The 14,161-nt window shown below is 34.0% G+C and overlaps 2 protein-coding genes across 4 annotated transcripts; one reads left to right on the plus strand and one right to left on the minus strand.

Annotated features, from left to right (window-relative positions):
• Positions 1–258: 258 nt before the first annotated feature.
• On the plus strand, positions 259–6,267 carry LOC142631691 (uncharacterized). Of its 2 annotated transcripts, XM_075805939.1 has the most exons (15): positions 259–763; positions 1,155–1,252; positions 1,357–1,457; positions 1,570–1,648; positions 1,824–1,884; positions 2,085–2,131; positions 2,241–2,333; positions 2,470–2,560; positions 2,856–2,904; positions 4,459–4,575; positions 4,658–4,805; positions 5,146–5,238; positions 5,319–5,387; positions 5,871–5,913; positions 6,003–6,267. In XM_075805939.1, exons 1-15 carry the CDS (start codon positions 706–708, stop codon positions 6,101–6,103), a joined length of 1,248 nt encoding a protein of 415 aa, XP_075662054.1. In that variant the 5' UTR covers positions 259–705; the 3' UTR covers positions 6,104–6,267. The 2 variants fall into 2 exon arrangements, with proteins under 2 accessions (XP_075662054.1, XP_075662055.1); XM_075805940.1 differs by lacking the exon at positions 5,871–5,913 and having other exon boundaries at positions 294–763.
• Positions 6,268–7,269: 1,002 nt separating this feature from the next.
• Positions 7,270–11,030, minus strand: LOC142630841 (E2F transcription factor-like E2FE). 2 transcript variants are annotated; one of them, XM_075804897.1, is made up of 11 exons: positions 10,641–11,030; positions 10,487–10,554; positions 10,338–10,390; positions 10,137–10,214; positions 9,977–10,030; positions 9,764–9,866; positions 9,291–9,358; positions 9,104–9,176; positions 8,950–9,011; positions 8,389–8,785; positions 7,270–7,674 (listed from the first exon to the last, which is right to left on the minus strand). In XM_075804897.1, the coding sequence occupies exons 1-11, from the start codon at positions 10,850–10,852 to the stop codon at positions 7,586–7,588; spliced, it is 1,257 nt and encodes a 418-aa protein (XP_075661012.1). In that variant the 5' UTR covers positions 10,853–11,030; the 3' UTR covers positions 7,270–7,585. The 2 variants fall into 2 exon arrangements, with proteins under 2 accessions (XP_075661012.1, XP_075661011.1); XM_075804896.1 differs by lacking the exon at positions 7,270–7,674 and adding an exon at positions 8,208–8,265 and having other exon boundaries at positions 10,641–10,931.
• Between the last annotated feature and the right edge of the window lie 3,131 nt (positions 11,031–14,161).

Here is a 14,161-nt window from a genome sequence, read left to right on the forward strand (position 1 = left end):
ATCTTGAATATTTACTATGTTTATCTTGACCCAAAGATCCCACAACCATGAGATACTTGCTGTATTTATCAGATTTACATGCCTAAAAAAAGAAGAAAAGAAAGAGAGAGACTGATCTCTTTCACTCACATATGAAAGACCCCACGAAACACTATTGCACGTGAAACAGCATACGGTATTTCGGATGCATGCATCCTCACGTACACATGAGATGGGCTCCACACTTGCATTATCTTGTGAAACAAAGAGTCCAATGTAGGACAAAGAGGCGGAAGTTTCCCAGTTTTGGCTTTATATTCCGTGCGCTTTATCACAAGCGAGTGGCTTTTATCTGTACCTTTCTACTTTACACTCATCATACCGACACTAATTGCCTCTTCCTCTCGTATATCCTTCCCTAGATTACATTTTCATACACTAATATCTCTCTCTCTCTCTCAGCTATACTACAATTTACAACGTACTGATTTGTTTGTGGCTGTCAATACTGTTGAGTTTGTTTGGTTTTTAGTGTTTTGGATATCCATATCTATGATCCCTTTAGGAATCGTTAAGTCACAAGTTACATAAATTCTTACATTTGGTGGGCTGTGTGTGTGAAAGTGTGAACCCGTTATTGTTTCACAAGACTTTGAACTTTGTAAAATAAATAGGAGTTGTGGACGAGTTTCTGTCTTTGGGGATCTGGGTTTGTGTTGATTAACGATGGGAAGCTCAGAGGAGAGAGTTGTTGCTGTGATCATGGTTGGTGGACCCACCAAAGGTATGAGGTTGTTTCGTATGTACTGTAATTGGAATTCTTAATTCAGGTCGAGAATTGGAAATTTTGTGATCTTGGTAATAAAATTTGGCTGCTTGAATTGAATTGATGACACCCTTTGCTTGTTCTTGATAAATTTTACAGAAAACGTTGAAAACTGGTTTGATTCCAATGGAAGAGAATGAATTTTGATTCGAATGATGAAACCCAATTCGTATATTCTTTGTAATTTTTTGGAAATATTGTTTCTGATGAGAAACTCTGACATTGTTCTCGTATTTGTTGAATATGATTGGTTACTTTTCAAATTTAGTTTGATTATTATTGTGAATTTTGACTTTGATGTTTAAAATGAGAGAGATTTCTTAACATGCAAAATTTTTGGATTTTACAGGTACTAGATTCCGACCACTTTCACTGAATATTCCAAAGCCCCTTTTTCCTTTAGCTGGACAGCCAATGGTTCATCATCCAATTTCTGCTTGTAAAAGGGTATATATTCTTGAAGTGAACTATAATGTGATTCTGTAATGTATGTGTCAGTTTCTTGCTTTTGAGTTTGCTGAGTAGTCCCAATTAACTCCTTTTCCATACAGATTCCCAACTTAGCTCAGATCTATCTCGTTGGTTTTTATGAGGAACGTGAATTTGCATTATACGTATCCTCCATCTCTAATGAGCTAAAAGTCCCTGTTAGGTAACATTTTGTCTAGCTTTCCCGATAAATTTATTAGCTTATTTCTCACAATTATCATATGGATATTGATTTTTGAGTAACTGTTTATTCTTCTCGTTGATGGGGGTTTCAGATACTTGAAGGAAGACAAGCCACATGGTTCAGCTGGTGGACTTTATAACTTCAGGGATCTGATCATGGAAGATAGCCCGGTATTTGCCTTTGACTTTTGCTTTGTCTCTGATTCATAATTACAACTCTACTCTTTAATATTATTTCTAATATTTAATGTCTCTTTAAATTCTCTCTCTGCTCTCCTTTTCTTGGTTTACTTTGAAATGAAATGTGTTAAAAATCTGATACTGATTCTGAAATTTTGTGTGGCAGTCGCATATTTTCTTGCTCAATTGCGATGTTTGCTGTAGTTTTCCACTGCCAGAAATGCTTGGTAATTGCTTCCTTCTTGTAAAGATGGGATCTTTATTTTTTGTTGGGCTTCTAGTGAAAATCTATAATTTGCCTGTTCTTATGTTCTTTCTTAATGTCTTGCATGTACAATTTTTTGTGAAGCAGTAACTTCAAGTCCTTAGTTGTTGATTTATACTAGGCTTGCCAAAAAAAATTATCACTTTCTTTACCTGTTTGCAGAGGCTCACAGAATATATGGTGGGATGGGAACAATCTTAGTGATCAAAGTAGGTTTAACAAATGCAGAAGCAAAATTCTGCGAGAGCATCATTATTTGATGTTATTATCTATGTCGTCTTTTCCATGTTTGGGCTTCAATCTTCTTTCCATGTGCAGGTTTCTGCCGAGACAGCAAATGAGTTTGGAGAATTGGTAGCTGATCCAGTCACCAATGAACTGTTGCATTACACAGAAAAACCTGAAACTTTTGTATGTAAAACATGCAGACATTCAACTCTTAGCATATTCTTAAGCATTGTTGTTTCCTTTTCTGGTAAATTGAGTTTTGAAGTTCTTTTCTTCCCTGTTTTCTCTTTGGGTGTTCTTATATTTTGATGTAATGCAGGTAAGTGACCGAATAAATTGTGGTGTCTACATATTTACCCCAGATATTTTTACTGCCATCGAGGAGGTTTCCACTCAGAGGAAAGACAGAGGTTAGTGATATAGGTCTCTAATTACATTGCCTTGCCGCAGCGTGTGCTACTTTGAAGTTCCTCAAAGAAAATGATTCATATTTAGTTTACAGATTCTCCAAACTCACAAGGATATACTGTATAACTATTAGGGTCTAGAACTCCAATTTGATACTTATTTTGAATTTGTGCCATTGACTCTCTCTTTTTATTTTTATTTTTGGGGGGAATGCAATACATTTAACCTGGTGTTTAATGAAACTATGCATCAGTATTTATCATGCTGAAATCTGGATTCTCATTTTGTTATTTGCAGCTAATCTGAGACGTGTATCCAGCTTTGAAGCCCTCCAGTCAGCAACAAGGTTTGACCTTTTTACTAGCTCTGAATTTTCCATTGGTGTTTCTATACTTCCGGAATGTAGCAGTGACAACAGATATACAGTTTAGCAGTGCTATACTACATAAATAACCTGTTTCTCTATTTAAGCTCAGCATAATGTCTGTGGTAAATCTATTCTAAATGTTGTGGTTGATTTGCAAATTTATGCTAATGAAGCACAGCATAAATGCTCCATTATGGATTTCAATATATCCTGGGTCAGTTAAATTGTATAAAAGTGTGCAAATTAGTTAACTGGAAAATGTGATTATTGATCCTGTGTAATCAAAAGGGAAAACTCTCTGGCAAGTGGCCTAAGGCCTTTATTTCTTGAAACAAATGTCATTTTCTCAATTCTGAAACTTGTTACCTCATCTAGATTAGTCCTTGGAGGGGTGCTTTAGAATGTAAATGCTTAAGGTTAAGTAGGTCTAAAACAAAGTACATGGAGTGTAAATTTAGTAAAAGGAGAAATAAAACTGGAGTTCTAAAAATTGACAATCAAGAGATACCAAAGACTGAATGATTTCGATTTCTTAAAACAATAATTCATAATGATGAAGACATTGGAAATTATGTGAATTATAACATAAAAGCAACTTGAATGAAGAGGAGAAGTGCACATAAGGAGTATTGCGTCATTGTGGAATACCAATTAAGCTAAAGGAAAAGTTTTGCAAGACTGCTATAACGCCAGTCACCCCGTATGGTACTGGATGTTGGGTTATTAAAAAATAACATTTTCATCAAATGCCTTTTAGCTAAAATGAGAGTGCGAAGATGGATAAATGGAAATACAAAGAAAACTAAGATTTGAAATGAAAAAATCCATTTAAACATAGAGACCGCTCCTATTTAAGAAAAGATGAAAGAGAGTTTCCTGTAATGGTTTGGTTATACATAAAGGAGGGCAATTAATGTATTGGTGATCAAGAGTAATTTGATACAAGTCAAGGGAATGAAGGGAGAGGAAGACCTAAAATTATAATAGTAGTAGTAGTGGTTAAAAATGACATGTTAATTAAGAAGGTAACAGAGAGTATAACTTTGGATAGAATTACATGGCAAAGAAGAATACATGTGATCAACCCCGATTAGCCACTTGACTGTTTTTCTTCTCTTTTTTGGTATTAAAAAATCAATATATGTTTTACCCAGTAACTCTTGCAGTCTTGCTATATGTCCATGTGATGTTCTTCCTCTGCATTAGTGTTAATTTTCTGCCTTTGTTCTGGGTTCACAAATGTCTCCTTGTTACACAGAACGTGCATTAGTGGGGACAGTTGTTATATACATATATTCATGGAGTTAGGGATGTGTTTGATGTGTGCTTTGATAACCCAAGTGGGGTTATTGGGGTCAGATTGTGACATCCTATGGGAATTTTCACTACAGAATCTACCAGATCTATTTCTGTAATACCATCTGTTATCATACAGTTTAAACTTAACTAGTAAAACTGTCACTGTTTCTGAACTTTGGAATTAATTGTGATTTCTCTCAATTTCCTGTCCTGATTTAAGTATTGCTTCAACAGGAGTCTTCCCACAGATTTTGTAAGATTGGATCAAGATATTCTGTCACCCCTTGCAGGGAAGAAGCAGCTATATACATATGAGACCATGGACTTTTGGGAACAGATCAAAACTCCTGGGTAAGCCTTACAACAAGGTGTTGTATTGTTATAACCTAAGCCCCTCCAATCAGGGTCATTATATGAGAGTTGATGCTTGCAGGATGTCCTTGAAATGTTCTGGTTTATATCTTGCACAATTCCGGTTCACCTCCCCCCATCTTTTGGCACATGGGGATGGTACAAAGAGTGCTGCCATTACTGGTGATGTTTATGTTCATCCGTCAGCAAAAGTACATCCGAGTGCTAAGGTGATCTCTCCCTTCTTAGTCTGACTTAATAATGCCTCTGACTAGTTTTACTGGTCTATGTAAGCTCCTCATTACAATGATTTCTGATGTTTTGGAAATCACATACCCATGTCATTGTTGTACAATTATATTACTAGTAGCATAGGCAATTTTTCCTGTGATCTTTTGCAGTTTTTCGATGTTTCATTTTGTGTGTGTTGGGGGGGGGAGGGGGGTGGTTGGAGATAGCAGGTGGGTACACTTAAAATCAATAGGTAGAGAAGTAATTTTTGCTCTATCTAGTTGGATTGGAAATAATTTTATATTTATAACTATAGTCCTTTCTGCTGTGGTGAAACAGATTGGTCCCAATGTCTCGATATCTGCAAATGCTCGTATAGGAGCTGGTGTAAGGCTCATCAGTTGTATCATCCTTGATGATGTTGAAATTAAGGTATATAACCAAATCAAAGGGTATAACATGTATGCTTAAGTTTACCTTAAGCTTGACATTTTTACTTAATTGTTTTTCAGGAAAATGCCGTCATTATTCATGCAATTGTTGGGTGGAAGTCTTCTGTTGGGAGATGGTCCCGGGTCCAGGCAAGTTCAGAAACTTGATTTTGTTTTGATTTCAAAGTAATATGATATTTTTGTTGGTTAAGAAAATGTGCCTTTTTATCATCCAGTTCTGAGCTCCAATAATATCACTGCTATAGTGCAAGTGGAACATTTGGCAGCCTGTTGCATAAAAGGACTCATGTCCAACTCCCATGTCACACATGTAACAAACGCTTTCAGCATCATAGTTTAATATTTTATGTACACGATAAAGTGATTTGGCTCTATCTTATCAAAATGAATATATCCAAGTAGTTATAGTTATAGATCTTTCTTATTACACATGAAGTTCGATTTTTCAGCTATTTTTTCTAATATTTTTAATTTAAAAGAGATAAAGAAAGAAAAAAAAAATCTATCAAAGCTTTTACTGTTTAACTCAATTCTGCAAGTCTGTCTCTTGCTTCTTTTTTTGGTTTGGAAATTGTTGCAATTGACATTCTAACTTTGGTCAAGTGATTTCAGGCTAGTGGAGATTACAATGCAAAACTTGGGGTTACAATACTTGGTACTTTCCATAATTTGTTATGCACTCCCTCCCTTCCTAGATAAGGAACTTAAATTTACAGTGCACTGACCATCACAATTGTAATGCAGGTGAAGCTGTAACTGTTGAAGATGAAGTAGTGGTGACTAGCAGCATCGTCCTACCAAACAAGACTCTCAATGTCAGTGTTCAAGATGAGATAATTCTGTGATAAAACAATATCAGTTTCGTACCTTTCACCAGACTCTCATTCTGTCGCAAATTAGTGTTATTCTTTACTCATTTATGATATAAGTCAAATACATTAAGTTGCTTTAAGCCCTTATGTATATTGACATTGCTCCAATAAGAAATAAGAGTTTAGATTGGCTGCTATTTTCTTTTAGTGCTGTTAAAATTGGAGCATATCAATCCAATAATGCATAAAGAGTGAATAATCAGAATGGAGATAAAAGATAATTTATCTTTAAGGGTGTGTTTGTTTGGAAGTAAATCAAGATGGATGGAAAATTTTGAAGAAAAAATGGAAAGGAAATTTTTTTTTGAGTGTGTTTAATTAGATAGGAAGGAAGGAAAATAAATAATGAAGCCCAAGTGTTTTCTTCCTAAATCCACTAAAACGTTTTTCTCCCTAAAATGAAGTGAAAATTGAATGGGGATGAATTTTTTCCTAATTGACAAAAATGCCTATATGCATGTGCACATGGGCTTCTTCAAGTTGCCTTTGTTTTTTTTCTTTTTTCTTTTTTTTTTTCTTTTCTGGGCAACGTTGCCTCTTTTTATTTTTTTTCTATTCTTTTTTTTTCTTTTGATTTTCTAAGCCTAAGCGTGCCTTTTTTTTGTGATTATTTGTCACTTTTTTTTTTTAGGCATCATTCTTTAACAAGAAAGAATATATGAGTAAATTTATTCAAAGTCATAATTTTTATCCTTCCATTTTTTCACTCCTAACCAAACAAAAAAAAAAGAGAATAAAATATTTTATATCTCCCACTTTTCCACCCCTCCAAACAAACAAACCTAACAAAAGTGAGGGGTTTTCATTTTGTAGTACTACCAAATGGCCAAAATTGCCGTCCTCAAACACAGTCAAGCAAGACTGCAAGAGTCATATTCCTAAAATAGGTTAAGCTTGCAGAATTGATAATCCTGTTTTAACATTGGTGAGAAAAGTGGCAAGGAACATCATATATATATCATTTGTAATGGCCTATTGGGCTTAGGCTCAACTGTTCAATGGCTTAAAAGAAATGGCAATATGTGATTTGGCTCATTGTTGGAGGGTGGGTATGCTATTCAAAACGAAATGTTCAAGGTGATCTAATTGCTTGTTATAATACTATGGATTTTATAGGAATCATAACAGCTAAAAAGAACTCCAGAAAGAAAGTTTCTAAAATAGAACTATATCTAATGCATACAGGACAACATTAATATTCTATTGAAATACATGAGATTAAGAAACGAAGAAAATGCATTTGGAATCAATGCATACAGGAACAGGAAAAAAAAATGTGAGACTGTAAAGACAAGGAAGAAATGAAGATCCCGTGGGTGGCCATTCTAAGTTGTTGCATAAAGAACATGCATACAATACGGAGCCACTCTTTGTCAAATCACTAATCAGTACAAAGAAAAAAAAATGGTATTTTGCTGCTGTACTTATTCATTGGGAGCTCATTGGTAGGAAGTATCAAGATATCTGTATTGGCTTCTTTCCAGCAACTTCTGAGTACCATGATTTCCATGCTTCCACGTAATGGGAGAAGAGGTCTTTTAAAGCTGCAACATTATTACAACTATCCATCAGTATATGCACAATAAGTAGAAATAAATACATAATAGATAAATTGAATTGGCAAAGAACACCTCAGAAAATCCAATTCTTAAAAACTAGCAGGGGTAATACTTAGAAACTATGGTATCCATTCCATAACCATTGCTCTTATCATCAACCTAAGTGCACATTTAGTGCAACTTTAAGAAGTATAACTTCAGCTATAAATCTTATAACCTTAGAGCTTTTGAAATCCAAAGTTCTAACTGAAAAACCCTCGAGCATTTTCAAAATTTTGCAAGTTATAATAAATAGTGCTTTGAAGTAATAAATGGTAAATGTTAGACTTCACTCCTAAAAGTTTCAAATTACTTTCCCATATAAAGATGTGAGAGGAGCCTCTTAAAACTCTGGTGAGTTACCACAATAGTTTAGCATGTTTTAAAAAAAGATGTATTCCAAATTAATCAAGACCTCTAAGCACAAAAATGGAGATCCAAAAGATGCAGAACAAATTTAGTGGGAGTATGTAAGTCACCTTCAGAGATGAAAAATGACTTCTTGACCTCCTTTTCACTTGGTTTGCTAATGTGAATCTAGATCATAGACAACATACTTAAACTAGTGGGATCTCTACTGGAGAGAATAACTTTCAAATTGCAATGACTCGGGGCCTAGGAGATGCTTTTCAGTGAACTGTAAAAGAGCAGAAATGATACCTTGGTTTTGATATTGAGGACGATGGGTAGAAGCAAGACTTTCCCAGTCATGAACTCGCTTTATACTGTTATTCTCAGGGGCACCAACTTTGGATACACTGGCAGGAGCAAAAGGACCAAATTGGTAGCTCTTTAAAGTCTGTTTTGAGTCATGTTCTGAATTGCCTCTATCAAGATCATGTACCAAACTGTCAAATTTCCCTTGTTTTTGTACTTTCAGATCCTGGTTTAAATTCGTATCAAATAAAGACTCTACTTTGCTCCTCTTAAAACCTATGTTTGTGATATCACTTCCAAACATTCTTTTCCTAGAATCAACAGGAGCTTGCTCATTCTCAGCTTTCCCTCTGCACCCTAACCACCTGAATGCAGGTTTTCTGGTGTCTGCTGTATGGGTCTGCATATCATTCAAGAAACATTTGACCAATGAGCAAATGATGGTGATAGGGCCAAACTCAATTTACTACTTCAGTTCAACTGTTGTAGATAACTGAAAAGCTTAAATGCAAACAGGTTTCACTTTTACATCTTTCTCATCAAAGGTTTACAATGATGTTTTACCTTCTCAATCAGTTTCATCGAAGATAACACATTTGCAATATCATATAGACGCCTTACTTTTGCTGCAAAGATCAAACACCATGTTAGTTAAAGAGTTTCAGCTCCATTTCAGTCAGTGGGAAGAATTCAGGAAGCAAAAGACAGAATTTATTACTTCTCATTATTGAAGAATTGTGGGCATCCCCAAGCAATAACTTTGCAGCTTCATCAAGGGAGATCAATTTCGCCTATAGAATCATTTGGAATCAAAGTCATAACTTATTACAAGGCAAATAAATGACAGAAATATAAAATAAATAAATAAATAAATAATATATATATATATATATAAGGATCCTCACATTAGAGCAGACAAAGAGCTTGACAAAATTTTGTGTAAGAAGTGCCAGAGACTTTTCCCTCCGATTATCTGCAAAAAATCATTAAAAGCAGAGTTGCAGTCAAATTTCTATTCCACTATTTCAGGTTGTTCAATTCAAATTATACTGACATTTTTAATAATAATAATAATGATAATGATAATTAATCTACACAGAGGAACTATTCAATTTCCAAGCCCTTGAATTAACTATAAAGACAGTCCTAAGACAACAATTTGATAAGGTTACATGGAGTAATCAAATTCACATAATCAAGCTCAACCTAAACTTGCTGCCTTATATCATATCTGACCCATCAAAGCAACGAAAATTTGTTTACTCCAAAACTTATGCTTAGGATAATCTCTGACTCAAAAACACTTACAAACATTGCAATCTTAAGTAAACAGAACATAAGCAAACTACAAACAAAAATAGGTTCCAAAAAGAAATACCTTTTAGCAAGCATTTGACAGAACTATTAGGGTTTGACTTGTCATTCTGACTTCCAGTACTGGGATTTGAAAGCCTTTCATCATCATCCTCATCATCTGAAACCTACCCAAAATACAAACAACACTTTTTTATTAAAATGCCCAAAACAATTTTTCAAAACCCAAATTAACACAAAGATGAAAAAGTTGTTAAAACCCTATAAATTCACATACTTTGGCATAGTCATTGCCATCAAAGCCATTGGTATTTTCTCTCATACCCTCTTCCTGAAATAGTACCAAACACAAAAATCACAATTCTATTCCAAATATTTAAGCTTCCAACTATAACTTAGATAAAAATTATAAAAATTTAAAAAATTTTAAAAAAAACCTTGAGTTCCTTTAAGGCTATGGGGATTGCACCAAACCCTTTCCAGGTATATTGATTCTTGGCTCTTCTTGCAAGAACCTAAAAAAATTGAACCATAGAAACACAAAAGCTTAAGTATAGCAAAATTCAATAACTACAAAATAAAGATGAAATTTTTTTTTTTTTGAATTAGAAGGTGAAAAAACTGAATGAATCTCTCACCCCAACACTCTCCAATACATTCACTATATCGTAAATTCTTCGCCTCTCAACCCCTGCAAAACCGCCAAAAATCCATCAGATCCAGACTCCAAATCATACATACGCATATATGTATATATGTATGAAATTTTGTTGAAGATTTTGTGAACCTAATCGAGAAGCGGCATCGTCGAGACCAATCAAGCGGACGTCGTTGCGATCGTACAAGCTCAAGAAACTGCAAGAGGAAGAAGAGTCAGAAATTAAAGAAACAAACTTGTTGAAGACACAACAAAATACAGAGAGAGAGAGAGAGAGAGTTACTTGGAGCACAAGAGGCCGAGGGACTTTTGCTTTCGGCTGTAGGTGTGGTGGCGAGATGAGGTGTCGAGATCAGTAGAAGAAGAAGGCAACGGCACCGCCATGGGTGGCGGTGGCGGTGGTGGTGGTGGTGGTTGTTCAGATCTGTGTGGCTGTTGTAACGGCGGCGAATCCGGCGGCGACACTGACGTAGATGAAGGCAAAGATGAGGCCATTGGATCTAAGCGTTTGTGCGTGTCTGATGAGAGAGAGAGAGTTGAGGCTTTTAAGAGAGAGAGAGGAAGGACCGTTAAGAAAAGGGGGGGAAGAGAAGGGTTAGACGAATGGCGGGGTTCCAATTTTGAAAAAATTTGCGAGCGTTTTGGTTTTGGATCCAATAGGTTTTTTTTTCTTTTTCCGCTACCTTCCGTATCATGGTTTCATTTCTCTCTCTCTTCTTTTTTTCGTTTTTTCGAATGTTAGAATAAGCGGGAATTTGAATTCGGAGACAGGCGCCTACGAATCTGCTTATGTGAAATACCGGATTTGCCCCCTAATGGGTTTTTTTGATTTTTTTTTTTGGGCATAGAATAGTGGGGCTTTGTTTATTGTTCTTGAAAGCCTATTATTACAGCATTTGTATTAGTTTGTTTTAAAAATTTTGTTTATTTTAGTATAAGAATCAATTTTTTATTTATTTTTTATTTTACACTGTTACTTTTCAAAAATACTCACACCAAATTATCTATTATACACTATTTTATTTAAATTATATTTTTTATTATTTTATTAATATCTCTCTCATCTCCAGGGTCTTTCTCTCTCAACTCAATTCGACTATCTACCTCTCTCACATCCCAAACCTAAATACTCATACACAGAGGCAACAACGGCATATTCAATGGTCGTTCCATTATGTTTTATAATCTGGATTTTTCTGTTGGGTTTGATTTAATTTGATTTTGGTTTAGGTTAATTTTGAGTTAGGTTTGGGATAGGTTTTTTGGTGGTGATGTTGGTGGTTAGGTAGTACTCTTCTTCTTCTTCTTCTTTTAGTTTGTTGTTGTAAAATGGCTTGTGGTGGTTGGATGGTGCTGAGTTGGTGGTTGGGTGGTTTGGGCGGTTCTCTTCTTCTTCTTCTTCTTCTTTTGGTGGGTTGCAGTGGACGTTGGGGAAGAAAGAGTCTCTGACAAGACCAATGGTGAGACAAAAACAATTTTTAAAAAATAAACTAATGTTATATACAACTACAATAATCGTGTAAATATACACGATTATTATAGCAAATATTTATATTTACACATTTATACACCTAATTATGTGAGTAGTCGTGGGACAAAATTGTATAAATTTCACCACTTTTTCTATTTGGAAGCGCTTATATTAATGCTACCACATAGCGAAAGAGGGAAATCTCTATGAAAATTAGTACTTTCTTACCATGAGACCATCTTGTTCTCATGGAGCATTCTTGTAAGCTCCACATAATTAATTAAGAATTCTGCAGAAGTTTGTTTTGATGCCCTTGCTAAAGAGGAGGAACATCTAATTGGTTTTTTTTTTTTGAGAGAAATTTTTAACCTATGGCGTCCGCTCCTGATGATAATTATTTATCATCAGACCAAAACACTAATCAGTTTTTTGGTGTAGACGGGGATTGAACCCCAGATCTCTTATTCAACCATCAGAGACTTTACCCTCTTTTTTTTTTAAGCTCATTCTGCCACTAAATTTTCTATTGCTCTTAAAGATAGTTTCTTTTATAATAATTGCAATCTACCCCTTGTGGTTCTAGAAGTTCTTAAAAGAATTCAAATAAGTCTTCTAATTTTCAAGTTTATTCAATTTAAGTTTTTCATTAAATTTAAATATACATACGCGCACACGCGCGCGCGCGCGCGCACACACACACACACACACACACACACACACATATATATATATATATATATATATATATATTGTTCTTGTCTTAATTTGATTACAATCAAAATTCTTCATCTACTCCTTCTATTATTAATTTATCTATAATTTCTAAGTTGCCAAAAATCTTAATTTGATTGCAATCCAAATTATTCATCTAATCCATTTATTATCAATTTTTTTAACTATTTTTTTTTACTTAAATTATATTACCACACATCAACGAAACAACAACTTTATTTGTTCATATTTTTTAGATTTTAAAAAATAGATATAATATTTTGTTGTTATCTTCTTCTCCTATAATTTATTAAGTTTTACATGTTAATGTTTTTATTTTTTTGGTTCTTATCAACTACTTTTAGTATTTTAATAAAACATAAATTACCGTAACTTTCTTTTTTCTTTGGATTTCCTCCACACACCGTCACTTTTTTTTTTCTTTAGATTTCCTCTTCATACGCTACTTTTTTTTAAATTAAGATTTCAGCTTCACACCTCCACAAATTAAACTAACATTAGATTTTTTGTTCATATCAACTTCTTCAATATGGAGTATACATACATACACACACACACACACACACACACACATATATATATATATATATCAAATAATTCATAATGAATACTTACTATACATTTTTTCCTCTATTTTCTCTTCTTCTACTAACAACCTTGTAGGTATGTATTTGTACTCTAATTTTGGGGAAAATTACACTTTACCACTCTAAATTAAACTTTGCATCCTAAACTTTTCAAATGCACATTTTGCACCCTAAATCATGATCATTGTTACACTTTGCACTCCAATGTTAAGTTTGCTGTTAACTTGGATGAAAAAGTGGCACCACGTGAAAAGACTTAATTGCTCCTCTTCTTAATCCTTAAAAAATAAAATAGAAATTATATTTTACCATCCTAAATTATATTCATGATTACACTTTACACATTAGTTAAACTTTGAACTTCCATCCAAATTAACAGAAAACTTAACATCAAGGTGTAAATTGTACCAAGGGTCATATTTTAGGGTGTAAAACGTGTATTCAAAAAGTTTAGGACGCAAAGTGCAATATGAGGTATAATTGAGGGTAGTAAAGTGTAATTCCCCCCCCCCCTTTTTTTTTACCTTATATGAATTTATGCTTAATGTGGTCAGACATTATTTTCTATTATTTTGTATATCGTATATGAATTACACGTTTATGACATGGGTTCCAATGGTGATATGTTGCTTCCATCTCCTCAATTTTGATTTAGAAAACAATCTTCTTTTTAGCTTATTATTAAGCATTTTTAATATTAATTTGATGATAAATTGTTGAAAACAATTTGATTTTTTTTTTATATTATTTTATCATAATTGATAGATAAAATCCAATATAAAACCGAAGCCTCTAACTAATATTTGATTTTTTTTAAAGCTTATTTTTTAAAAAACCTTCCACATTTTTACACATCAGCATTATTAAAAAAAAAAAAAACTATTTCTAATAGAAAATCTTTCCACAATTGTGAAAATCAAACCTGATACACAAAAACCCAACTCTGAACATCAATCCCAAACACCATTCTCCTTCTCCTCTCTCTTCTCTATTTCCCTACCATTCTCCTTCCCA

This window comes from Castanea sativa, chromosome 4, assembly GCF_040712315.1.
Source record: "Castanea sativa cultivar Marrone di Chiusa Pesio chromosome 4, ASM4071231v1".
Classification (NCBI taxonomy): domain Eukaryota; kingdom Viridiplantae; phylum Streptophyta; class Magnoliopsida; order Fagales; family Fagaceae; genus Castanea; species Castanea sativa.

Coding starts and splice junctions, on each gene's coding strand:
- LOC142630841 (XM_075804897.1), bottom strand. CDS start 10,852: ATGGCCTCATCTTTGCCTTCATCTACGTCAGTGTCGCCGCCGGATTCG. Junction 10,031..10,136: donor TAGCCTTAAAGGAACTCAAG/GTTTTTTTTAAA, acceptor GTACTATTTCAG/GAAGAGGGTATGAGAGAAAA. Junction 8,786..8,949: donor CGATGAAACTGATTGAGAAG/GTAAAACATCAT, acceptor AATGATATGCAG/ACCCATACAGCAGACACCAG.
- LOC142631691 (XM_075805939.1), top strand. CDS start 706: ATGGGAAGCTCAGAGGAGAGAGTTGTTGCTGTGATCATGGTTGGTGGA. Junction 1,458..1,569: donor GAGCTAAAAGTCCCTGTTAG/GTAACATTTTGT, acceptor TGGGGGTTTCAG/ATACTTGAAGGAAGACAAGC. Junction 1,885..2,084: donor TCCACTGCCAGAAATGCTTG/GTAATTGCTTCC, acceptor ACCTGTTTGCAG/AGGCTCACAGAATATATGGT.